Source organism: Dermacentor andersoni, chromosome 9 (genome assembly GCF_023375885.2).
Source record: "Dermacentor andersoni chromosome 9, qqDerAnde1_hic_scaffold, whole genome shotgun sequence".
NCBI classification, from domain to species: Eukaryota; Metazoa; Arthropoda; class Arachnida; order Ixodida; family Ixodidae; genus Dermacentor; species Dermacentor andersoni.
This window is the reverse complement of record NC_092822.1, coordinates 110,015,358-110,042,700: the sequence shown is the minus strand read 5'-3', so window position 1 is coordinate 110,042,700 and position 27,343 is coordinate 110,015,358. Positions and strand designations below refer to the sequence as shown.

Here is a 27,343-nt window from a genome sequence, read left to right as displayed (position 1 = left end):
TGGCGCCACCCCAAGGCTTGGACGCCAAACACGCCGCATGCCACAGGCTTGGCATCGTCGTCATACTAAGTTCTTCAATCCATTGACGTCATTCCTTGTCCGTTATTCAAATGCAATTACGCTATCGTCATTCAAACATGATTATGCCGTCGTTTTGATGCCATCGTCGTCATTGCGTCGTCGTCATATAGACGCTGTGATGCTTTCGTTGTAATGCCGCCGTCGTCATACCGTCTTGTTCGTCATTCCCGTTTCTTCATCCGGTTGTTGTTACACGGTCGTCGGCCCACCATCGTTGTTATACGCCTTTGTCGCTCCATTGATATCATTCCTTGATCGTCATTCCATCGTCACTGTGTCGGCGTCATACAGTCGTCTTACACTTTACCAGCTACCTTAGTTAATTCTTAGTGTAGAGCCGCGAGCAAAAGTTCGAAGGCCACGATTTCTTACTTAATTTTTTTACTTCGAGCCTAGGCACGCCGGCTGATATCAGATGGTACAGCCTACATGGGTTTGACCAAAGACATACATTGAAACAATTACACGTTACGCCGTTGTGCTAAAAGAAATTGGATTTTTTTTTGCTGATGTCATGATCTCTAAACTTCAGTGCTGACTGCACATGTGTGTGTCATTCATATCACAAAGATCAATGTGATAGGCGCTTGGTCTAGGCAAAGTTTGCTTATAAATATAATCGTGCCTCTCGGTTGGGGAATTTGCCCGATTCCAAGGGCACAGAGGTGATGACAATTAGAAGTGCACAGTGGGATGGATGAATAACTTGAGCATTACTCCTATAAGCATTTTCTCGGTGCTTTGGCTGGTATTGGTTGGTCATGCCTACGGGAGCATGACACTGGAGCTCCACAGCGCAGTCATTAACTCCACGCTGCGCAATATGTGCGATCTTTTTATCAATGGGACCATTCTGCCTTTCTCCATCAGACAATTTACCTAGTGGCGCGATGAGTCATCGACGAGGGGCCACTCATGAAAATTCTGTGGCCCGCAAACAAATGCAGGAGCCTGAATGGTTTTGTGACGCCGGACGTACAGACAGTGGCGGGGACATAAAATAAAGAACGAGAATGAAAGAACACATTCTACTTTGCTGAGACTCGTGAAAGTGAGAGGCAAGAAAAACAGAGGGAAGAAAAGCAAGTTAACACGTGTAAGCACAACTTGGCTACCCTGTGTTGGGCAAAAAAGAGTGAACGAGGCTTTTCAAAGACTGCGTTTCTTCTAAGACTAAGCTGTCGGCTTTATTTTCGATTGCTCCGGCTTTCCGACGAGATTGAGGGACGACAGCTTGCTTTGCGCGCTGTCACAGCGCCCAATGGCTGCGTCGCTCGAGGTTGCACCTTGTGTCCAGCGCCGACGCCCGACTTGCCTCGACGGCTGCGGTGAAGGCAGAGGCGATGTGCCTGCAATAAGAGAAGTTTCTATTATTTCGTTGTAGTTGTATTGCGCTCATGTTTTTTTGTTATTGTTATATTATGTTCTGTTTCTCCTATATTTATTTCCTCCTTTTTTGACATACATTGCTGTATACTCACGTGAGAACGATCGAGTAGCCGACATCATGTGTTGGTGCCGCCATCTTCCTATTTACTAAATTTAGTAATAATCATAATTTTAAAAATCTGCAATAGGAGAAAGTGAGAGAGAGAGAACAACTTTATTGTTTGGCCGGGATGGGGTCAAGGGAAGGGGAAGAGGTGGGAGATCCTCTTCTGTCTTCTTCCCTCTTTAGGCGGCAGCCAGGAGCCCTTGGGCCCCGGCGGCATATTCAGCCATCCAGACGTGTCGGACTTGCACTTCCGGATCGGAGCTGAGCAGCGCGGTCTCCCACTGCTCCACAGACCTGATTTCTAAAGAAGAGTGATCATTCTGTTGGACGTCACTACGTTTGAGGGGGCACAACCAAAGCATGTGCTGAAGGTCTGCCCTGCCTTTGCAGATTTTACATTTGGCTGCATACAGTCCTGGGTAACAGCGGCTGTAGGCTACAGGGTTAGGGAAGTTGTTGGTCCGAAGCAAACGCCGTGCCACCGATTGCCACTTAGTTAAAGTTCTGTGTGCTGCAGGATACTTGGCCCCCACGTGTTTATAACGATCAAGGATGTCCTGATAGGACACCAGCCTGTCCCGCCCCGACCGGCGAAGCGAGCGAGCGTCAGCGGTGGAAAGGTCGGCGTCGACTCGGTTGGTTAGACCTCGAGCCGTGTCGTGCGCGTTCTCGTTCCCCGGGAGGACGGAGTGGGCCGGCGCCCAGACGATTTGGACCCCCCTGACTCGGTTGCCACGAAAACCGGTGAACAGGATGTTTGAGTGCTTCGGACGACCCACGCCCTCTTGCAAAATTTAGGATGGCCTACTTGGAGTCGCTCACAAAGAACTTGTATTTGGAGGATGCCGTCATTGCCAGGGCAATGGCCGCCTCCTCCCCAACTTCCTGCGACGTCGTGAGGATCGTGCCGGACGTGATTGAATCACCCTGTTGACTTACTATTGCTATAGCCATGGCGTCGCGATCGTCATAATCAGCGGCGTCCACGTAGGCCACGTCCTCAGACCTCTCGAATATTTTCTGCATTGTCTGTGCTCTTACCCATCTCCGTGCCGCGTTATATACCAGGTGCATGTTTTGAGGTAGTGGCGCAATGTAGATGTTTGTCTTGATCTCCGCTGGAATGTCCGCTGCGATGTCCAATTTGGCTCGGGATCGGGTTTCGTGGTTAACGTTCAGGGATTGTAAAATGCGCCGCCCTGTCCGGCTCTTGGATAGCCTTTCCAGTTGAGCGATTCTCTGAGCTTCTATCAGCTCGCCTAGGATATTGTACAGCCCAAGTGCTTCGAACCGTTCATTCGAGGCTGTGACGGGTATGCCTATAGTGCCTGTTTGAAGGCCTTCCTGATCATGGCGTCTATTTTCTTTTTTTCGTCCCTCTTGAGATTCAGGAACGGGGCGACGTAGAGACGCGGCTCAGGACGAATGCCTGAACTAGGCTAATAAGGTGGCCATCTTCCATTCCGTGGTGCCGTTTGGCGGTCCGCGAGATGAGACGGGTCGTCTGATATACGCTCTTTTCGAGTGCCCTTATGGTTTCGGTGTTGTACCAGTTAGCCTGTATTCGCAGGCTAAGAACCCTGATGCTGGGTACTGTCGGAATGAGCTGCCTCCCGCTGGTGTAGAGTTGGATTGGCGGCGTTATAGTTGCCGACTTGCATCCCCTCCGGGTCGGTTGATAGAGAAGGAGCTCTGATTTTTGCGGAGAACAACCCAAGCCTCTCGGCTTGACGTACGCCTCCACCGCGTGTATGCGTCTCTGCAGGACTTCTTGTATGTGTCCGCCGCTTCCCCCTGCCATCCTGAGGGTAACGTCGTCCGCATAGAGACTATAATGCAGGCCCTCTATGTTTCCTAATATTTCAGGGGGACCGAACATGGCGACGTTGAAGAGGAAGGGCAGAAGGACCGGGCCTTGCGGCGCGCCCCTGCTCCCCAACTCCAACTCGGCTGACTCAATCCCCCCGATTGTTAGAACGGCCGTCCGGTTCGTCAAAAATGCTTTCACGTAGTCGTAGGTTCCGAAAACCTAGCAAACCCAGGCGTGGGAGAAAGTGAACAATTTCTTGCGTGTTGCTGGAAGCAAAATAAGATTGCACACGTTATACAGTCTCTCTGCGTATCATTTGATATAGAAACGTTTCAACAAAGAACTTGTAACTTGTTATTGCGGTTAATTTTCTGCTCGAACCTTTCAAGAGAAACTGCCGTAACTCATTTTAAGCGATTGCCTTTTCTTAGCTCTTTCATCCGTTTCCTCTGTCGATGGTAGGGCTTTCACCGCTGATAAAAAAGCGCCGACGCTAATGGTGCGTGCACTGGCGCTACTGAGTGGCGGGCCGCGTTCATTACCGAGTAGCAACTATTAGAGTTCTATCGAGACGCACATGTTGCCCGTCTACATACTACCGTTACAGTTGCGCTGCCGAAGGGCTCTGTTGTTCGCGGAATGATGCAATGAAACAACAGACACTATGCCTAAATGTCCTCACCGCAAGAAATACACGGTCGTCTTGTGCACCATCCTTTTAATGAAGCGGACAGCTTTCCTGAAGAGTTGGGCTATTCTCGTGGATTGACAATAACCGTCGATGCTTTCTTCTTAATTATTTCCCGCGTCATAATTACGCTCACAGAAGGTTAAAATTTGCAGTGAGGATACCGAGAAATAAACCTTTCCTGAATTAGCTGCTCTGTTAAGCTTCATATTGTCCGCTCGTCGAGTCGGAAAGCGGAGGAACAGCGAAGTTGTATAATACTGATAAAGTGCTTCCCCAAGACTAGAAGACGCCGCAAAGTGCCGCTCCAATCGTGCGATAAACGAGCAAGCGCGTCGCCACTGAGTGTTTTCTTATGTGGCTCTTCTGGAAGCATCCGGCTCCCCATCTGAAGAAACCAAGGTCTGCAAGATATTGCATTATTTTTGTTGCTGCGCTCTTGCGCACTGCTTCGAGTCTGCTGGCGAGAACAGCTGAAGGAACACATGCACTGTGCAATTTATTCGCTGGAGTGCTCACTCAAGCGGCGGAATATTTATTTATTTTATTTATTTATAAAATACTTCAGGCCTTACTAAGGGCCCTTGGAGGGGTAACAGTTATAAGTTAGAAAAATTATGCAACAAGTATACAAAGCAAAACAAATACAGCAATATAAATAAAGCAACAAAAATATCGAGTACAAAAGCCAATTACAGCAATTGTCAGAGAAATTAGACGAAATAAAATCAAGTACGACGTAAACCAAGTACAGCCGCAAAAGGCCAGCAAAACGTCTAGATTACAGCAAAGTTAAGGAAAAATAAACTCGCTTAAAAAAAACATGCATAAAACGCACTGACGTAGGAGGAAATACTACAATGTCCTAAACAACCGGGTATTCGATCGCTCCTGTGTCCAGTAGTGGCGTCAATTGGAGAAGGTCGCATTCGAAAAGAAGAAAAATTTAAAAGAAGAAAAGAAGAAAAATTTAAGGCGTTTGCTATTGTTTTGAACGGAGAAAGGGAGCCCGCAGGACCAATACTAATTTGGGGACATTCGGGGAAATGTGGGGAAGTTAGGCAAAGAAAGTTTCACTAAGGGTAACGAACATAATCAAGTGTTGAATAATGACGATGATGATTTCTAATTGCATTCACTTGAAACCGAAGCGCGACAAATACTCACCATATATAGCCTGCTTGAGCTAATCATGGTTTTCTATGGTCTATAAGTTTGCCTATATCTCAACTATGTTCTTTCTCTTCTTTAAAAAGAATATCCCTGTGCCCTATAACGTAAAACTATGCCAATCTGTTTTATTCCGATCCCCTGACGTCACATTTACGTAACCACCGTTGTTTGAAAAGCCCAATCAAACGCGCTCCTCGTTTATAGGAGGTCACTTTCTTTTGCTTTCAAAGCAAGTAGCATTGCCTACATTGGGCAGTTTTTCTTATCTCATTGGCTGAGAATAGGCGAGGAGCATGCTCAAATGGAGAGAGTTTCGATGGGGCCGAGCCAGCACAGTGAAAATAGATAGACGGGTCAGGAGGGTGGTGCCGGCGGCTGCGAGTGGTGCGCTTTCCCTTATTTAGCTTGCGGTGCCTGGTCGAAAATCGCGGCAGAGTGCAACGGAAGGTTAACAATGCCGTTATAACGGATCCTGAGCAAAGTAGACTTGGCAGAGCGATGTTGTATATGTGCCCAAAGGTCTCGACAACATTTTACGGCCAAGCAAAAAAAAAAAAAAAATTTTTATACACAAATAAATCCATGCTCCCCGGTAGCTCCGAGTAGCCAGTGCCTACTTATATATTCCTTTTGTAATGGGGCAGTCTCCGGCTATTCAGAAAAACTTTCAGTTTTGTTCGGCCTACTAATGCGTCTTTAACGCGTACACATCACTTTGATGCGTTGAGTTTTCGTTGTTTTGTGAAGTCGCGTGACAGACAGGTAAAGTCGGCGTAGCCGAAAAACGTTTGACCAATAGCAATTGGTCGAACGACGCCTTTTTCGGTAATGGCTAAACAGGGGTCGAATCAGAAATTATTAGTTTTCTTTCGTTAGGCCTAATCATGCATAATCAGTGTGCACATATGGTATCATATGGGGTGTTCTCGCAGTTTTTGTGATATCGTGTGACAGAGAGGCGCAGTGGGTGATGACAAATTTTTTCACCCATTGTCGAGGGCTGATTGCAGAATTTGAATAGAAAAGTTTGGAATAGCGTTACGTAATAGCGCCCCCTATCTTGTACCGTTACCCACGCCTGCAACGAGCGCAGCTCCATCAATTTATTCGCTGCTTTATGTTTTTATTCGTCGATACTCTAAAACGATTCTTGCTTATCTCAAGCGCTGACTATTTCATGTTCATACCACCTGTGAGCACCAGTGCATCTGTAAAGTGGGCTACGCCTTTTGTTCATGCTGCCTGAATATCTATCTATTTAAACTGCGCCGAGTCGACCTCTGATTCTATCTGCATAGAAATAGACAACTAGCGCCCAATGGTGACTGCGAGTGTAAACAGCCACATTTTTCATAGAAAAAGCTCCATTTTCAGCGAATAACTTGTTACATCATCATTTTTTAAAAATCTTTAGACGAACATAGATTCAACATGCCCTGCCCCATAGCTCAAGTGAGTGGTACATCATTTTGTGGCCTAGAACATGTTCCGAATGACGTCTCAAGTTTGAGGCATGTGAAAAAAAAATTGAAGTCGAAATTTGGAAGCAGTTTTACGCACTGAAACGTGATTCCCGAAGACATTATGACGTGGAACAGAATATTCCAAGGTTTCAGTAATTTCAATGACTCGCTTGACAGCTCGTCGAAACCGCGCGTCTCGAAAGGGCCAAAAATCTGTTCCGAAATTGCTATCTTCCTTACAATGTCAGGAAATAGATCCAGTATGGTATAAAAATTTGGAGGACGCCTAAGCTTAGCCTTTAAGAGTAGCACACGATAGTGTTCAAAGATCCTGGCTGTATTTCACGCTTCTCGGCAACTGCAGCTTATTCAACCGTAATGTTTACCAGGAAACGCTCGCTGCGGATGCTATGCACGAAGGCGGACTTTCTGGTATAAATGCATCCTCATGCGTGGGCCGCGATGCGGCGGAGGCGAGCGCCATCTGGAGGTGTTTCAAGGAAACGGGCGTGCCGCTCCGTGGCCTCCGAGATAGTAGCGCACCAGCGCGCGCAAATGGCGGACGCCGGGGCTGGTCTATGGATGGTAGAAACGCTGGAAAGGAGTTTGTTTGAGTTTTCGCGTAACAGTATTATGTTTTCTCGTATATTTAAATTTACACTCCGACGCTAACATATCTGTAGGTTCTATAGGTAGTGTGTAAGTCATACTTTGCGTTTTTCTACGTATTTCAGCTTGAGAAACTCGGTTTTTTCAGTAGTTTCCTGGCGCCACATGTAGGGCCTGGGTATGGATGGTCCGAACACCTTTTTGCCGAAGCTATGTCCGAGACTGGACGCCGATTTTGTGCGAAATGGGGCCCTTTACGCTGTCGCGTTAATATAGCGGCCAGCAGCGCACGCTTATGTTAGTCGTGGAGAGGACTTTCCACGAACAGATACCAAACTTGGGGGCCAAATGAACGTGAGGTCGCTGGTTGCATTTCTGTTCGCGGTACGTATATTTTTTCTTTCACTTTTTTCAGATTATTGACTAATTAATACCAGAGACACGTAAACTAACACACGTGCACTGGCGAAGTCTAGGCAAGACGAGCGCCTTCATGCGAGTATGCGCGTTCACTTGCGAAACTCTTCTAATGGGTGTCTCCTGCTAGCCGAAGAAGAAGTACTGCAATACGATTAATGACTGACTCTGTACATGGTCCTTTACGTCACTGTTTGCGCAATCGAAAGAATTCGGAATATCAAAGATCACCGGGCGCCGCCTGGTATTGGAGCGGCCGCTCTGTGTAACTATACTAAAGCTTCCCGACGCTCTAACAAAAACTTAATGACTTTCAGCCATAATTCCGGCTCGAGAGCGGGTGGCAGAGACGGTGATCGGGCGCAGCGTTGCAGAATTGCATCAAAAGTCGTGCAAACCGAAATGCCCACCTGCTACGCGATCGTATCTCTGTGCTTTAGCTTTACAGCACTTACCGGTGCGGGCGACAGCCGATGGACGCAGAGCCCGAACTAGCGGTCCCACCCCATGGCGGACGCCTTCGTCCAGTACCTCAGATCCGTGTCCGGTAGATGGTCACAAGGGGTCAGTGGGTTCCTGCATGCATCACCATTTCGGGTCACCTACGTGGCATAGCGAGGAGGAGAACTGAGGAGAGGGAGCAGGTTCGCTGTCATGATATACTCTCCGAAATGTCAGTTCTCTATGTGATAATGATGAAAAATGGCTAAAGAGAGAGAGCGAGAAGAACTTATATACACTTATATATATGCCCTTAACACCAAATCTGCGCCGTTTGCGTCCAGGTCGAGGACTCGTAACAAAGAAATAAGAGCCGGCGTTAAAAGCACCCCGAAGTCAACAATAATATATAATATATTTACTCGTGTAAGGCCCGCACTTCCACTTTAAATTGCGAAAGTTTGGCAAAAGAGTTTCCCTAAGGGTAACGCGCAAACTCATGTGTTAATTAATTCCCGGAAGCCGCTACAAGGTGACAGCTCTTCATATGCGCGAAATTGGTCGGCGACTGTAAAAGAGATCATAGTCGGCCGCCTTTGATTGCCTTCATTTGCATGGCAGTCTGAACGCAGTTGTAGGCTCCAGTGAGTAGCCATAAGCCTGCCTCGTGTACGGCCAGTATCCGTCAAGAATTCACGAAAAAAGTGCGGGCCTTAGACGAGTAAATACGGTAGTTTGAAAATGCTGGTAATGCGCCACAAATGTCACAAAAGCGGCAGGCATGAGTTACAGTAACACAGAATGCACTCAGACAAACCGCGACGGATTAGCGTCATCGTTGTAGTTATTATCATCAGCAGTAAGTTGATGTTCCGGAAAGAAAGGAATCTATGAAGAACTATATCGCCATATCACTAACTGTGAAACCGCAAAGTATGAAATGAAACGGGTATAATTTTACAATAATTCAAACTACAGTACATTCCTGTTCGAATCCCAGATCAAGATGACCGAGAAGTAGAGGTTTACCGATGAGGACTGTTCATGAGTAGCCTGTGGAAATTGCGCTGGAACCATTCATCATGTTTCGTTGGCATGTTGCAGCGTCCATTCAGAGGTAGATGAGGACGTAGTTACCAGTCCCCGATTACTTACGTTTTAAAGATGCCAAAAGAGGGCCGTGCCAACGTAATTGCGTAAAGTCAGACAACGCATCAGAATCAAAAGTACGCAACTACTGTGGGGCACCGAAATGGCTTCCGGTTTAATGGTTCGCCAGCACGGAATCGCTCGTATTCAACGCCGAGAATACACGCACGAGGAAAGTAAAAAAAAAAAAAACAATGAGCCTAATTACAACAGCCTTCACAGCGCTGCAAAGGGGACGCTCCAAAAGTCCGCGCATCCAGCTACCAATCATCGCAGCGCTCTAGGCAGGATCGGCCCAGACTATCTACAGACTCGCCGAGTGAACAGTGCTTGAAATGGTGAACGTGTCGCTTACGAGGCGGCGTCGGGCCTGAGCAGCGCGCGCCTCTGCACCACCATCCGGTGCGGCTCGTCCGCGTTGGCGCACAGCAGCTTGGCCAGGCTGAACTGCGACACCTGCAGCAGTTGCGCTGGAGCGCGAGGAGCAGAACAGACCGCGTCACACCATCTCTGTCTCTCGCGCTTCTCACCAGGAAGAGCGTTCGTCCCAATGCAAAGCGAGTCGCTTGCCCGTTTCACTCGTTAAAGAAGGGGGGGGGGGGGACATTTATTATAATAGGAAAGCGCAGAAGTCGGCCTGAATCAAAGTTCTGGCTCACTAAGGAAACTTAGATTAGGGTACCCAAGGGGTGGGACGCAAACCGCCAGAACTACAAAAAAAAAACAAGAAAAAAAAACGCAAGGACACGTTCAGTGCTCACGTTATTCTATGTGAAGTGAAGCCTTAGTAAAGCGTTTAATAGAATAACTTACAACTAATGGCGATCAGTACGATTTCGTTCACTTCCATGCAACGAGTTAAATTATGGGATTCGACGTGCCAAAACCACTTTCTGGTTATGAGGCACGCCGTAGTGGAGGACTCCGGAAATTTCGACCACCTGGAGTTCTTTAACGTGGACCTAAATCTAAGTACACGGGTGTTTTCGAATTTCGCCCCCATCGAAATGCGGCCGCCGTGGCCGGAATTCGATACCGCGGCCTCGTGCTCAGCAGCCCAACAACCATGCAACGAGTAGTCGAGCACACCCCAATGACAAATACTGAATGGCTAAATACAAAATAAGGTAAATAAAAGAATTATTGAAATATAATTAATCATTCTATTATGAGCTCCCTGTGCTTTAGATATATATTGTGCCGACACTATGTCATCTTGCTTAATGCAGGAATCGTACGTAGTGGGACAAGCCCACTGTATACTTTACCGACACATTGCAATGGGACGCTCACGTGAATTTTATACTCCAGAAACTGGGCCGCATAACAGGTATATTAGATCGAAATCGGTACTTTTTACCAACGTCAGCTAAATTGATCATTTATAATGCACTGTTTTCCTCGCATGTAAATTATTGTCATCTTGTATGGGGCACAACATCAGTTTCCAACCTCTCTAAAATACTACTCATGCAAAAAAAAAAATAATAATACGCGCTATCGCAAATGTGCTGTTCAACTCACACACTGAAGGTCTTTTCATCAAGTACAACATAACAAAAAGTCATCATTTCTACAAACTCTCCTACGCATCTACTACTTCCAGGTAAAATATAGAAGCAACTCAATAACAAATATAGCAAACTTAAAAGAGAATAACCCACATATGACACGCGCAGCCATGAAAAATGGCTCATACCTTTTTCGAGAACAATTTACGGCCATCAAATGCTCGCGAACACCTTTTGAGTCTGCTAAATTCTTATCTAGAAGCCGGCATTGACATCCATGCCTTGACACCATCGGAGCTCATCTGTCTGGCGAAAACTACGATTTAAATCACCATGGTACAGTGAAACCACGTGTATTCACAGCGAAAGAAATGTAACTACTCCGTTTAGTTGATGTAACCCGCTGTTATTTGTTTTTCATTTCTGAAAGTGTTCTTTGCCACCGGTCTGCCAATATGTAAAGGGGGCCAGGGACCACTCAAGCTGTCAATAAGCAGCTTTTACCTTGGCCCCCTCCATTTGCTTGTAAATGGGCCCAAATAAAATGAAATGAAATTATGAAGGAGTAGCTGAGATCCCAGAGGGAAATGCTGAGGGGTTAAACAAAATACAGTAAAGTAAATCAAAGAATTCGATAAAAAGGATTCGTCAATTCATTAACAGATCGCTGTGCTCTAGAAAGGCGTGTGAGCCGACAATATATCTGCAGGTTTTATGTGGGAAGGTATCTTTCTTATTATTATTTCGCAGAATAGAGCTGGACAAGCCTGGTCGGCATACAAGTATTATATTTTATACCTTCGGGCTTTATGTAGAAATAGTACGTAGTGGAACATGAATTACGAAGACATTCGGCTTTTCCAGTGAACCACGGGTCCATATACTTTTCATGGCTGGTGTACATAGAAAGCGACAGCGAGAAGCCCACCAGCTGCCGGATTATTAAAATCTTTTCATTGGGTGACTGCCCGGCTAGCTTCGCGATAATCCCCAAATCTTTCAACCACCGTCATCGTCTACTCTGGTGCCCGGGACACGCGGGGGTACAAGGGAACGAACAGGTCAACACGTTAGCAAGAGGGTGTGCCACCCGAGCGACGGCGTCCTCTTCTAACCTCAACCACTCGCATTATACCTCTCAAAATTCCATCAATTTTAAATGCCAAAGACATCCTTGCTCATTAGCGCGGAGTCCACAAAATATACCCGCCGCCTCACCAACATCTTAGCGGGGAAGAGGCCACCGATTGGTGCAAAATACAGACTGGGGTATTCCCCCATCTAAAATTGCTGGACGCCATGTATACCACTCACTATAGGGCCAACTGTCCTTGGCGCAGTAACCTGCCAACCCTAATACATGTAACCTGGCACTGCACTATGCACCCTGACACGCCTAATAGCAATGACGCAATGGAGCAGTGGGAGGCACAGCTCGGTCGTTCTGACTTGACATGGCAAAAGTCCTTAACTGGCTAGGTCAGCCAGGCGGCAGAGGCCAGTGGGGCCCTGTACTGGGGGGCTCCGACCAGCCCTCCTTAAAATCTCTTCCTGTCAAATAAAGTTTCTAAAGTTTCCGTTGGGTGAGTTAGCACGATTGCACGGTTCTAACACAAGCGCAAGGAAGGCGAAAACAGCTCTCTTGTCTTCTCTTGCGTCTTCGGCTTGCTTATGCTGCTGGCGCAACCAATCTTTCCGCCTTGACAACTGCTTGTCTCTGGCGAGAGCGGTCGTAGCCTTGCAGCTCGCTGCCCCAATTAGCGACCCCCTTTGCGGACAAACCTTGCATAAGCCAAGTTGTGGCCTTCAAGTTGCGAACTAGACACAAATGCTTCAATATTTAATGAGCTGTTTAGTAAAAGGCAGTTCGTGCTTGTCACGTGCATTTTTTTTCGTCGTTTTGGGAACTGTTGTAACAGAGCAGCACGCGGTCTGTCCGCTCATCATAGATCACCGGCTTTCGATTAAGAAAAATGGTAAGTGGCATTTCGCATATAACGTATCTTGCCAAGCTTTTTATCGCCTGAAAAATTTGTAGTTTGGGCTCCACACAGTAATGAGGAATGCTTATGGGAGCATTTAGTGCTAACAAATTACGATTTCGTGCCGTTTTTTTCCGCAATCTTAATTGCACAGTGTGTTTTCTCTTTGCCGATGCGAGAAAGGGGAGCGATAACTGCTGTCATAGATCGCTCTGATCGGCTATACTTCAGGTAACTTACTTGAAGATGTCCTTATTTGCACACGACCAATGAAAACGTTCAGAAAGGTAATTAACAAACTTTCTATAACAAAATTTTGAGTTCTCGCTTTAGGAGAAATGTCGTAATTTAAGAATGAATGAAATTCAGGCTCTCGTAAACTCACACCTGCTTATCGGAAATTTTTAGGGAAGGAACGGTTTTGAGATGTTGTTACTTCAAATGTATTGTAACATATATTGGATTTTTGATTAATAGTTTCCCAAAAGCATTCTTCGCACAAATTGTAAAAAAAAAAAAAAACGAACTGCAATGTCCACACATTTCTTAGCAGATTTTGTAGACGAGTATATATAAACTGATGCTAGTCTCTGAATCTCTGCTAAGCGGATATTCTTTTATTATTACTCCGCGTCATTTATGGGGCTGCAGTGTGTGTGCCCTAAAGCAAGTAAAAGAAGCTGAACTAAGAGCTGAATTAGCGTAAATTATAACTAGCTATCTGAACATTGCATTTTACCGTGTCGCCAGTAATGCACCACTTCAAGTAATTTACCTGAAGTGGTCGATGAGTGTTAAGTGTTTCAGAGAATCTTCAAGAAATTCGTTCGAAATACACAGGTATGTGGTATCTAACTTATTTAGAAGAATACTTGTGCCGGTCTCGGTCTGACTTAACGGTTTTGAATAAAAAAAATCCACCTGCTATAAAGTCCGTGAGTATCCGCTCCGAAATTCCTGCTTAGCTATAGGCTGCGCACAGCAGTGATACTCAGAAAATGCTCTCCGAAATTCTGTAGCGATACCTGAGGCCTAAATGATTGCGGAAGAGCGCGACCACTTTGGTAGAATATTTCCGCTCAGAAAAAAAAAAGAAGCTATTGTGACGTCCGACTGTTGGTTTGCTTATACGGTATACGCGCAAAACACAATAAGAGTTTTTTCCAACTGTCGCCAAAGTCCGGGCGCAGTCGCATTCTTAGTTTTTTTTCCTTCATGTCACGGACGGAATTTGCTCCCTTGACCCGATCTTACATCACTGACACCTCGCGTTGTCGCCGCCATTGTGACCAGAACAAGAGAACCGCCGTTTTCGCAACACTTTAGGCCAGCGCGAACAGGCGCTGTGTCCAAGGCCGTTCTCATAATCCACGCGACAGGCTTTCTCTCGGACTGCGAAATGGCGCGTGCTGTGTCTGGCACGCAGCAGAGAAGATTTGAGGCCACGGCCAAATTTGAGAGCTCGCGCCAGTGCCGACTTTTTCGTATTGTTCCACCTGTACACGGCTCGCAACTTTCCTTTGGGCCGTGGGAACAAGCTTTCTTTGTATTTATTAAGATTATTATTGTTGTTAAAGTAATATATTATTAAGTTACACCAGCGATAAGCAAGGAGAACACGGGAGACATGTTGGCTGTACTCTGTATGACGCGGAAAGGAGCGTGTTATTCGGGTCCCTCAAGAGGACAGGAATTCCCCACAGTTCTATACAGGACATTGTTTTCCCGCGCGGGAACCGGTTAGATAGGAAGGAGGTTTCTCGCCTTCTCTTAAATTACCTGCAGGACACGGATTTGGCCTCCACATGGTGACCTTAGGTGTGACTATGTGTAGTGTAGTTGTGAGGTCTGTGTCTGATTTATATGATTTATGTATTTTAAGTGTCGCTACGGTGGAGCAATTGCCGGCAGCTACTGCAAGGCTAATCCCACCAGTAGCCTACAACCACTCAACTCAACTCAACTCAACTATAGCGAGTTGCTGAGATGAAAACAGCAGCTTATATACGCCGCGACGTCACTCGTGCAGTCCTACACCTGTACGTGCACAGTCTATAGGGTGTGCCAGATAGCGTTAGCCGATCTGTTCAACGAAAAAAAGAAAAGCATTAAAAGGAAAACAGGGAGAAAGACACAGTTTTAAGGCGTATGGTGTTTGAGTATCAGAACTCCGCCGGTCGACCGAACACCACAAGCCGTGTTATTGTATCTTGCACCGTGTTTTTTTTTTATCTTGCCTTTTCCGTTGAATAGCTTGGCTAATGTTAGCTGAGACACGTGGTATAACACGAGGTTACGTCACGCACGAACTCTTAAATAGAACCCGTATTCTTAGATATAGGCCTTAACTCGGAGCCCATGCATTAATTTGCTCAAAACAAAATGAAGCCTAAAGTGAACGCGCCCAAGGAAAGGCAATGAACATCTTGGGCACGTTCACAGCAGGCGTCATTTCGACCAAGTCAAGCATGGGCTTCCAGTTAAGGCGAACTTCTGATTACGGGATCAATGCTGCAATCTAACGGTGCAGCATCAGAAATAAAATTCACGCAGGGTCACCTAGCTCTGAAATATGCCACTTCGTGATCGCATAACGCAATGGAAGGGTGGCCAGCACATGCGTCTCCCCATGCTAATGTTCTAAGCACAGAAACTCACGAAATGGCTTAGACATTCGTCGAGACGGCGTAGTATAGGGTGCGGCTACCTGGCACCCACCACCTGTGATTCTCTGAAGTGCGCGTTCCAAATGTGGGTGCACCAGCACCTAATAATAATATTATTATTACGTCCACATCGGAATGCCGTTGCCGTGGCGGGGAGTCGAACCCGCGAGCTCAGCAGCGGAACACGGCAGCCGCTAAACCGTCACAGTGGCAGTGTTAACCGGTTTCTGCTCGAGGAAACGACCAACTTCGAGATAGAGTGGTCTGGAACTGTAAGTGGAATGAAATATTATCAGAGTACCAGACCCTGGTTGCGCCGTGCCGCCTCCGCGAAGCCAGATACGGTACCCACGTACAATGCCGCGAAGTCTTCGAAACAGATCCTGCAGTTATTGGCGGAAGATTTCCGCATCTAATTAATGCTCTCGATATGAGCGCCAAAAACTTTCAGACATTCATCGCTATATTGCTTTAAGCTATTATTATTATTATTATTATTATTATTATTACTAAATATTTCTTTTGAAACGTATATACATGTGACAGTGAATTTCAGTGAAATAAGGAACAAGCAGCACACAATATAGCCGAATGCGCATGGCTGTATATGCACCGTCCGTGAGAGCCATGGGTCCCCCGTGGCTGTAGAAGAAGCGGTCCCCCTCCTGGAAGCCGCGGAACTGGCGCGCGATGATGCAGGCGAAGGTGGGACCCACCAGGGCATCCGGGTTCGCGGGTCGCTCCATGAGGCCGCCAACCCACAGGTCGACGTCGTCGGGGCGCCTGGAGCGTTGTTACACGTACGTCAGTTCGTTCAAGCTATTTTAGACTGCGCGGGAAAGCTGAATTTCATCAAGATTCAAAGAACTTCGAAAAATTGTTCCTCCCTCATGCCTGGGTACATAGAAAACGCACATAACCTGCTATGGACACGGCCCTTGGGCACAGACCGTCCGTGAAAACAAGATTTGGAGTCGTTAGAATTACGAACTGGCCACTGGCCAACGTGACGACCATGAGCGTTGTCTGGTGGACAGCACATTTTATTGGTGAATCAACCGGCAGCGTGTGCATGAAAAAAGGCTCGCATACTTATGTTTAAATTCCTTCCCTCATTGCGCCGTTCGGCAGTCAATGCAAAAAAGGAAGTGAAAGTCTGTAAAGTTAAAACATAAATACACGAGCCATTCATCTGCATGGGGTTATGGCAGTCTTTTGTCAATCTGCAGAGCTAGAATTATACGTTAGATCAAGTGTCATTTCATTGTAAAGGATAAATAGTTGGAACAGAGCTGCGAAAAGTTTTATTTACAACCAGGAAGAAGGGCGTAAACGAAACCAAACGTAGGCACTCCTTAACTACCTTGTGCGCACAAAGAATACAGACATACATGTCGAAATCCAGGACAAGGCACGTGTAACACCTAACGCCACCTTTCGATGGACATCCGCTAGACACTGCCTAACTGAATGGGCACCGCAGTTTAAAAATCATAATCTATGAAAAACTCAGCTACCAATTAAAATTTTATTGCTGTATGAGAAAGACACATTGGGGATCGTCTTCAAAAAGGCTTTAGCTCTGTGGCAATAAAGTTACAGGTTCCTCAGAAATTTCGTTTGCTTCAACGTGCACCATTTTATAGCAATACTGCCAAAAGAAAGAAGAAAAAAGTGTTTTAAAGCTCCTGAGAAACAATTTCGTTACCACAAAGCGCAAACTTTCCGACGGTGTTCAGAAATGGGTTTTCGTCACATATAAGTCGCATTCTAATTGACAAATAAATTTTCGGAGATTCGATTTTTTAAAACTACGGTACATATTCAGATGGTAGAATGGAGAGGGCGCTAGGTATCTCTGGACTACAGAGTGAATAGAAAAAGAAAAAAAAACACTACTAAAAGTCCGTCGCGCGGAGCCTCGCCCGAAATAGTTCAGGCTGACCCAGGCGAGAATAGTTCAGGCTATGGCGAGGCGAGAAAAGTCACCACCTCACGAGCGGCCGTTTCGAGACGACGGAAGTTGTTTTGCGCGATTCTGTATATATTATAAGTTATTACCTGCAGCAGAATAATGAGAATAATCAATTAATTGGAGAGGCAACCTCATTACGTTGTTTTCTTCATTTATGAAAATAATGTCCGCTACCATCCATGAAGCTAACAGCATATCACACTAAAGAGTCGATTACACTAGACGCCAGCAACTCAGTTTTACGACGTCCTGCATCTAGCAACTGCTACGTTACACGTGATCTTCTTGTAATATGTTATTTCCGCTTCTCTTTTGTCGCAGGCGATCAAAGTACCAAAGCGCGAAAATTCACTTGCGAGGCTAAATTAATTCTGCGCAGTGAGATATCCACATAATAGAAGGGCACCTCAGGAACTGCTAAGGACGACTGCGTGATGTTTGTGGTCGACCTAGGGCTCGACAATCGTAAATCGCGCGGTTCACACGAGCAGTGACAAGTTTTATTGCAGCCCAAAGGCTACAGCGCAAACTCAGAGAAGCGTCTATATCGCAAAATAAATGCATTTCACCATTTACGACTGGGATACAACCACGAAATAAACAGGCTTTAAGGGACATGTGCGCCGTACGCACACATGTATGGAATTACCGGCTAGGGGACGACGAGTCGCGCAACTAACACTGTTCCAGCTCGTTCAACCGACGTCCGCCAGGCGGCGACTCCGCTCGATATCGCGGCCAATAGTCGGTGACCACCTAGAAATTGCGAACTAGCTCCAGTCGCAAAAACGCAGTGTACCTATCCTTCCCAACAGAAAGCAAGCCGAGCCAGCACGAGTGCACTCATAATCTTACAGCCAACACAAGCAATAAGGTTCACTTACTTCTCTGACGCTAGGTGGTATGGCGTGTTTAAAACAGGTGCTTTTTTTTTTTTAAATGCGACGCATTTTTTTGCCTAGTCGGAGCCAAGGTCAAACGCGAAGCCGCCCAAGGTCACAGAGCTTGTCGCCGATGCGCGCGCACCTCCCATGCGCCCGCTAGCTGGCCGCTATTGGCTGGGTCCCTGCTTGCTCCACGGCGCATACGCGCGCTCTTCCACGCATGCGCTCGCACACCGCTACTGGCGTGCCGCCTCGTTTCCTTGATACCCTTGCCGGCACGGGTGTGCGCGCCACAAATAGAGACACGGCTTAGTTGCGCCAGCTGCGCCAAGTTGCGCGTAGGCCTCTACTTGAACATACAACAACGCGCCTTCGGAAGTACCGAGCAGAAGAGGAGCGGAAGGGTACAAACGCTCTGCAGACACTGCAGAGATGCGAGATGCGTGCCGAAGCGGCGAGACAGGAGGCGAAGCGATGGGCCGACGAGATATATGCGCGGCCGTAGAGCAGCGGCACGCAAAGCGAACGGCCGCTAGACAGGCCGCCTAGACAAAGCGGCGCCGAATGGAGGAGCGCCACTTGCGAGACGCATACGCGTAGTTTCGGAAGCGCTTCGTCCAAGGCGAATTTGCTGCGGTGTCTAGCATCTGTGACCACTTCTGGTTCCAGTTGCACGTCGTCTGGATGTCGCGGCCCGCGCATGTGGCGGTCATCAAGCGATCGAGCGTTCCCCTGGCTTTGCGGCGCGTTCGGCGGAGGCATGCTTCGCATTGACTTAGTCAACCATCAAGGATGGTTTCTGCCGTAATTTGTTTTCTTACAGATGTCTCTCTGTGGTCACCAGTTTCAGGATGAAACACGAATCTCTGGGGCGAATTTCATGGTTGATCCGGACCGAAAGGCAATGTGTTTGTTTGAAACAGTCAGCTCTGAATTTTTAATGAGCCCAGCATTTACATTAGCTGAGCAAGGTCATTAGGCTGTGAGAGGACTCCAGCTGGCTCGGCTTTTTTTCAAAGGTGAAGTGAAGGGCAGGTGCGCTGCGTTTTTGTGGGCGGAGTCTGCTTGTATTTCATGGGTTGCCTCCCACTATGCTCCTGGGCTGCAGCCACTGGTCGAGTAAGCTGGACAACTAGCAAAGAACACAACACCAGCGCCTGCCGGCCGGCGCTTGGATGCCCTACGGCGGCGACAAACCACGTGAATGGCGCGAGCCAATGAGAGGGCAGGCACAGCGTGGAAGACGAATACAATACTCCGAAACTTATTCTTTATACTGATTCTACGCGCGCCCTCTCTTGCCTTGGGTACATACTTGACTGGGCTACCGACTTTGTAACCGTGTAATCAAAAGGGAGTAGCCGTATCACCACCACGACCATTACCTGACGTCCCGGATATTTGTCCATGCCACCTGTGTACGATAGTCGACGGTCTGTACTTCCAAACGGGCAGGCTGAGCAAAATAATGAGGACAGTGCCAGAGTACGTGGCCGTCTGTGCTAGAGCAACCATTTTCCCACAAAATTGCTGTGGTGTTTATTTCGCATGCAATAGTTTGGTGCCTCTTTTCAATTGCAGTTAAATCTGCACAACACCGTCGTGAGTCAAAGACAGACAGAGTGAGAGATATAAAAGTAAGGAGAGGGAGGTTAGCTAAAGTACATCTCCGGTTGGCGAGCCTGTACCGGCGAAATGGAAAAAGGGGCGTGGTAGAAGTAAAACATGAGAGAAAAGAAAGAAATAGTAGGAGACAAGAATCAAGCTCGCGGGCGCATTTAGTTAGGTAAGTAAACGCATCAGGTGGCTCGTCATCAATTAACGTTTTTATGAAGAAGGCAGCAGGAAAAAAAGAAGATGAATGCTGAAAGTAAGCTATGGGTTGAATAATGAAATAGGGAAATTAAATTGATAGTATGGATGTTTAGATGTTAAAAAATAGTAGCCTAATGGGGATTAAACGCACGTAAGGTGTATGTATGTATGTATGTATGTATGTATGTATGTATGTATGTATGTATGTATGTATGTATGTATGTATGTATGTATGTATGTATGTATGTATGTATAATATACAGAGCGTCCCAGCTATAATGCATCGCGTTTTTATAAAAAGACGGGTCATTCTATGCGCTAAGATAACCGAGTGCATATTGTTCACGATCAAGTACAGTAGCCGCCAGTAATTCTGTTGTTGATGTCATTCAATTTATTAATTGAAATTAGCTAATTATTTATTTACTGCTCTGAATGACCTGCCGTAAATAAAGAATATTAGAAAATAAAGGAATTAATACCGGGAAAATGAGACATCCACCCAATCGAAGCAATTATTACGTCAAAAATAAAGGAACTGAGAACAGGCATGTTTTCAGTTCCTTTATTTTTGACGTAATAGTTCAGCGGAAGCCCGCAAGGTGGAGGGAAGTAATTAATGAAGAGAAAATGAGACATCCTCCCAATCGTAGCAATTGCAAGGTGGAGGGAAGTAATTAATGAAGGAAAAATGAGACATCCTCCCAATCGTAGCAATTGCTACGATTGGGAGGATGTCTCATGTTCCTTTCATTAATTACTTCCCTCCACCTTGTGGGCTTCCGCTGAACTATTACGTCAAAAATAAAGGAACTGAGAACTGGCATGTTTTCAATCAGGTAGTTTTCGCCCGTTTATTCTTTCCGCCTGATAAAGAAATCCCACGAAAAATGACACATATCACCTGACTCACCGTCCATCCGCATCAAAAAGCAGCACCCTATACAAGGCTCCGTAGGAGTTAGTGGGTGATACGTGGCGCCCGGCTGAAGCGGCCAGGACGCGCCAGATAAAGCGACAGCTCTGCCGCATTTGGCTAAGTATATATAGCCAAATCATAAGACGCCATCAAGAAATGACACCGAGGACAGCACGGAGGAAATTGTTCGAAATGGCTCGCGCCGTGCGGTAGCTGTTTGCATCGCCTGCGGGAGGTCGCGGAATACTGACTCGTAGAGCTCCGCGAGAAGCTTTGCTCGGCGAGGTTCCATGAAGGCGTACAGGTCCGCGAAGTCGCGCACCCGTCGTCCCAGGCAGCGGCGCAGCCAGAAGGCGTATCCGGGTATCGCGTGGTCCCGTCCCCGCTGCACGTTGAGCGAGGCCAGGTCCAGGCCCGCCTGGCTGCTCGCGTTCCGGTAGAGGTGCTCGCGCACGGCGTCCGACAGCGCCGGACTGGGCACGCGCGCACGCTGGAGGACCAGGCCGCGGATGAGCCGGTCCACCGTGCCCTGCGAGAGGGAGAGAGGGGCGTGCCTCATAATCAGATAGTGGTTTTGGCACGTAAAACTCCATAATTTAATTTTAAGAGAGAGAGGGAGCTTCTCGAGCGAGAAACTGGAGGCACGTCCACGTGAATGATAGCGATCATTATTATCCGATATGAAAGCGATGGATAGAGACGGAAATAAAGGAAGTAGCAGGCTCACAAGTGCAAGACGGCATAGAAAAAGAAATGAAAGATACGAAGAAGGGAAGTAAAGAGGAAAAGAAAAGCAGGATGACCCCCAGTTCACAAAAACTGAAGTGCCACAATGAAAAAAGTAATCGAGTGTGACGGTTGGAACAGAGAGAGAGAAAAGGAAAAAGGAAAGCCCGCAGGTCGCACTAATTACAACACACACACACACACACACACACACACACACACACACACACACACACACACACACACACACACACACACACACACACACACACACACACACACACACACACACACACACACACACACACACACACACACACACACACACACACACACACACACACACACACACAGACACACACACACACACACACACACACACACACACACACACACACACACACACACACACACACACACACACACACACACACACACACACACACACACACACACACACACACACACACACACACACACACACACACACACACACACACACACACACACACACACACACACACACACACAGTTTACGAAATTAGCCTCTTGCACGAGAGATCCCAGAAGCGTTTGTGGCAACGAACGAACGAAGCAGCGAACGAATGAATACTCAAACAAATTAATAATTTGACGAAAACTTTAGTAATTGTAGAGGTATTCAGGTAATCACTATACAAAAAAGTAGCACGACCAAGAAGAAGAGGCGTACACAGTGCTGACTGTGTAATGTGTTGAGATTTTGGACTGCTCTCTAAGCACGGCCACGAGAAGAACTTGGACACGCCAATTCTAAAGAGCATAACGAGGGTGCTGGGCATTCCCTTGCAAACCAGCGCCGAGCGACTCATGCAGCTAGAGGTTCACAGCACACCGGAAGAGATCATCGATGCACAGGAAACTGCCTAGGTAGCTCGGCTGTCCTCTACGCCGGCTGGAAGGAAGATATTGGCCGTACTCGGCCTCAGCCGCACACTTGTGGCGGAGCGGCGGCATCAGCTCTATGAGGCCCAAAGGGCAAACATTCCGGCCTATCTTTTTCCTCGCAACGTTCATCCACAGCACAACGTCGGCAGGCGCAGGGCCAGGGTCGCCGCGCTTCTCAGACACTTCAGGGACGAAATTTGCTCGGCCAGGTTCGCTGCCGTTGTCATCGATCACAAGGGTTCGATCCTCAATTCCGCATCTTTCAAAGATCTACTCCTTCGGAGGGCCGACCAGGCGGCCATAGCTCTTTGCACAGGAGATCACGCTCTCTCTGTAGGGCACACCAAGCAGCCAGACCAACCGGAGCAATCGTCATTACCACCTGCCCTCTTTGATACATCTCTATATGCCAACTGGACTCCGCCGAAGAGAGGCCACTCTGCTTTATCGCTTTTGGCTAGGAGTGGCATTCACGAAATCTTACTCGTTTCGCATTGGAATGGCCGACAATGCTCTCTGCAATGCCTGCCTTTGCGAGGAGACGCTAGAACACATTATTTGCGACTGTCCTGTATATAATGTTCAGAGACAGTTCTGGCGTCCGTTCTAGCGCACCTTGACGATAGACCGTTGTCGGTTGAAACGGTTTTCACATGTCGCCGACAGAAGATATCGCAGCAGAAGTGGACGAAGGGACTACTTCGGTTTTTGAAAGAGACGGGCTTGGACAAGCGGCTGTGACAGGGATGTTACGTACAACGCAAGAGTGACGGACTGTAACTTACGATTTGTGTGCTTTGCTATGTGCTCTCTCTCTCTCTCTCCTCTCCATCTTTCATCCATCCCATCCCGCTCTTATGTGTAGGGTAGCAAACCGGTTGAGCTAAACTGGTTAGCCTCCCTGCCTTTCCTTCTCCACGTTTTCCTTCCTTCCTTCCTTTGAATAATGAATATCTGCATTGGGCGTCGCGTAAGGCGTACTCTGCCCACGAAGAAAAATAAATGCCGCACTCGTGATGACTCGAAGACAAGCGAGGCGTTTCCCCTGACAACGGGCGCTTTTCGTAAAATCACTCGCGCGGGCGCACCTTGTCGTGCAGTTCGTCCACCAGAAAGTAGTGGTCGGCCAGCGAGTAGACGGTGCCCCTGAAGTGCTCGTCCACCAGGGAGTAGTGGTCGGCCATGCCGTGTCCGAAGCGGAACGCGGCTGTGGCGAACTCCACCAGCACCGACGGGTCACGCCGGGCGTCGTAGCGGCTGCGCAGACCCGGGATGGGCGGGAACCGTCGGCCCAGCAGCACGGGTAGGTACTCGGTGTAGATGATGTGCTGGTGCTGAGCCACCAAGACGCGCCTGCGCGAGAGACCGCGAAGAACGTGCTGCTGCAACGGACCGGAGGAGCAGGGTTGCCTACTCTCCAGCGGATCAAGTCGGGATGGGGAGGAGGGGGGGGATCTGGCTCCGACCAAGTTTGCCAGTGCGTGGTACGTGCAATGAAGTTACGCAAATATTTTTAGACCTATTGTGTCGCAATTTACAACAATCAAGGTGCAGTAGTCGCCTCGCCAACAGAGCTGCCAATACAGATACAGGTATACCGTGAGCAGTTAGGTCCTGCAACGCAATTATAAATACGAGAAAGAGGAAAACCGCCTTTATATTTCGCGACAATGAAACAGAAGACGAAACAGATTGAGCGACTGAGCTGTCAGGCATTAGTAAAGAAAAATCTGATTCATTGTTATTCAGTAGAAAAAAGTCACAGTTTTGCCCGAAAGGCGAAGCATCGATTGCAATAGCAAATTAGTGGACAGCTATACGAAGTAAGGATAGTAGATTTATCGGCCGTGTAAGCTTGTAAACATTCGCTTACTAACTAAATTAACAAGCATAGCGTCACACGCGCACAAGCAAACATGAACACATCTCACTAGATGACCGCCGAGCACTGCTCACCCGCGCACGCTTTAGTTCGCGCATGTAACATACGGCGCGCGGCGACGATTTTGACGCCCATAGACTTTATACAGAACCTCACGGTGACGGAGACGGCGATGGCGACGGCAGAAATGCGCCTGGAGTGTCCATAAAAGGAAAGCTTTAGTCGGGACATTTGGTCGTCCTGACCTCGTCAATTAATGTCGGTACTTCGGCCATTTACTCGAGAATCGGGACTGTCCGGCTAAATCCAGGACGGTTGGCTACCCCAGACCGCAGGACGAAGCGCTAAAAGGAGGGATTGATGTACAGCTCGAAAGAGGCAGAACGAAGAAGTGCCTTGACTCCAAGCTCTTGCCGGTGGTCTACAGCCTATAGGCCGAGACATATTGCTCGCGTTAGGGACGCTCAGTTTCATTCCATGCGCTTGCCGAACGCTGGAGGTGCTCGGCTGTTGCACAACAAGGTTTGAGAAAAATCATCTCGATCTAGCTCTCACGCTGCCCCGGAATCTCAGGGCGCGCTGGAGCCCCGGGATGACGTGGAGAAATTCAGGTGGCGCTGCGCTCGCGTTTACGACGTGCTCGAATAGCGCAGCGCCACGGCGGTTTATTTTGGATGCGAGGTCAGACTACTTATCCCAAGCATGATAAAATATACGGCTCATATACCCATAGTGGGTTGGTTGGTTTTCATGCGAAATGAAAATTGCAGGGCAAAGGCCTCTTCCATAGTTCTCCAACTACCCCGGTCATGTACTAATTGTGGCCATGTTGTCTCTGAAAACTTCTTAATCTCATCCGCCCACCAAACTTTCTGCCACCCCCTGCTACGCTTCCCTTGCCTTGGAGTCCAGTCCGTAACGCTTAATGACCATCCGTTATCTTCCCTCCTCATTACATGTCCTGCCCATGCCCATTCCTTTTTTTTATTTCAACTAAGATGTCGTTACCTCGCGTTTGTTCCCTCACCCAATCTTCTCTTTTCTTATCCCTTAACGTTACACCCACCATTCTTTTTTCCATAGCTCGTTGAGTCGTTCTCAATTTAAGTAGAACCTTTCTCGTAAGCCTCCAGGTTTCTGCTCCGTACGTGAGTACTGGTAAGACACAGCTGTTATGCACTTTCCTCTTGAGGGATAATGGCAACCTGCTGTTCATGATCTGGGAATGCTTGCCAAACGCACCTCAGCCCATTCTTATTCTTCTGATTATTTCAGTCTCATGATCCGGATCCTCGGTCACTACCTGCCCTAAGTAGATGTATTCCCTTACCGCTTCCAGTGCTTCGCTACTTATCGTAAACTGCTGTTCTCTTCCGAGACTGCTAAACATTACTTTAGTTTTCTGCAGATTAATTTTTAGAGCCACCCTTCGGCTTTGCCTCTCCAGGTCAGTGAGCATACATTGCAATTGGTCCCCTGAGTTACTAAGCTAGGCAATATCATCAGCGAATCGCAAGTTACTAAGGTATTCTCCATTAATTCTTATCCCCACTTCTTCCCAATCCAGGTCTCTGAATACCTCCTCTAAACACGCTGTGAATAGCATCGGACAGATCGTATCTCCCTGCCTGACGCCTTTATTGGGATTTTGTTGCCTTCTTTATGTAGGACTACGGCGGCTGTGGAGGCGCTGCATATATCTTTCAGTATTTTTACTACGGCTCGTCTACACCCTGATTCCGTAATGCCTCCACGACTGCTGAGATTTCGACTGAATCAAACGCTTTCCCGTAATCAATGAAATCTATACATATATAGCGTTCATTGCAGCGTGCAAGCCCATTTAGTAGTGATCCATCATGGAAGTGCTGTTTCAGGGAACCCTCAAAACAGCTCTTGAACGCAGGCTTCTTGTGGCCCTTTTCTGCGCCTCGTTGTCAGTTACTATATTTTGTGAGACTGTTGTAAGCTGCGGCGATTCCAAATGCAATGATTTTCAAAGCGAACCTTTTTTTGCCTCTTCCTTCGACTTTGCCGCCACTGCTGCTGCTGCTGCTGTCTGGCGCACCACGTCGGGGGTGGTTCAGAGCGTGTGTATACAAGGCAGGAGCGAGTCAGAGAGGAAAGGCGCCGGGAGAAACTCATTTGGACTCCGACGCGTCGAATGTGCATCATGTCCTCTCAAGGCTAATGTGGCGACCACGTTAGCCTCTTGACAGCTGTAATTATCCGTGACCCCCTTCAAAAGCATTGAAGAAACTGCAGGGCTTCACTTTCTACTAATGGGCGAGTCCGAAGGGGAAGTAGATAGAACTGTAGAGAGGAAGGGAGAGAAGAGGCAGTTCCCATACAGGGGGGGGGGGGTTAAGTGAGGAGGCAAGGAAACCCTACTACGACTACATGACAGCGCTTGCGGGGAAACTGGATAAGCTTAAGTTCAAGGTACGGTACAGTGTGTTCCAGCTATTTCTGAAAAATAAACACCATGCAAATATGTTAAGGGGACTAATTACGCAGGGCGCGCAGAAGCGGAGCCGCGTAAGTAAAGCAGAGCACAGAGTCCAGAAAGTGGTAGACCGTCAAATCAACACCTCTGTGCCCGCCATGGTAGCTTTGCGGCCATAGCATTGGTAGAGGTAGTGAATTTGATCCCGATCGCGGCGGCCGCATTTCGACGGGGGCGAAATAGGAAACGCACGTGCGCTTAGATTTTGGGACAAAATTAAAGAA

The 27,343-nt window shown here is 47.6% G+C and overlaps 1 protein-coding gene across 1 annotated transcript in view; it reads right to left on the bottom strand.

Moving 5' to 3' along the window:
- Positions 1–1,269: 1,269 nt before the first annotated feature.
- Positions 1,270–27,343, bottom strand: part of LOC126527934 (salivary peroxidase/catechol oxidase-like) — a 219,392-nt gene continuing 193,318 nt past the window's right edge. Inside the window, exons 8-13 of the mRNA XM_055069370.2 lie at positions 23,820–24,084; positions 21,330–21,607; positions 16,099–16,268; positions 9,682–9,796; positions 8,192–8,312; positions 1,270–1,430 (exon numbers count right to left, since the gene is read on the bottom strand). Coding sequence (XP_054925345.2) covers positions 8,228–8,312; positions 9,682–9,796; positions 16,099–16,268; positions 21,330–21,607; positions 23,820–24,084 — 913 coding nt within the window. The 3' untranslated portion in view covers positions 1,270–1,430; positions 8,192–8,227. The remainder of the gene's footprint in view (positions 1,431–8,191; positions 8,313–9,681; positions 9,797–16,098; positions 16,269–21,329; positions 21,608–23,819; positions 24,085–27,343) is intronic.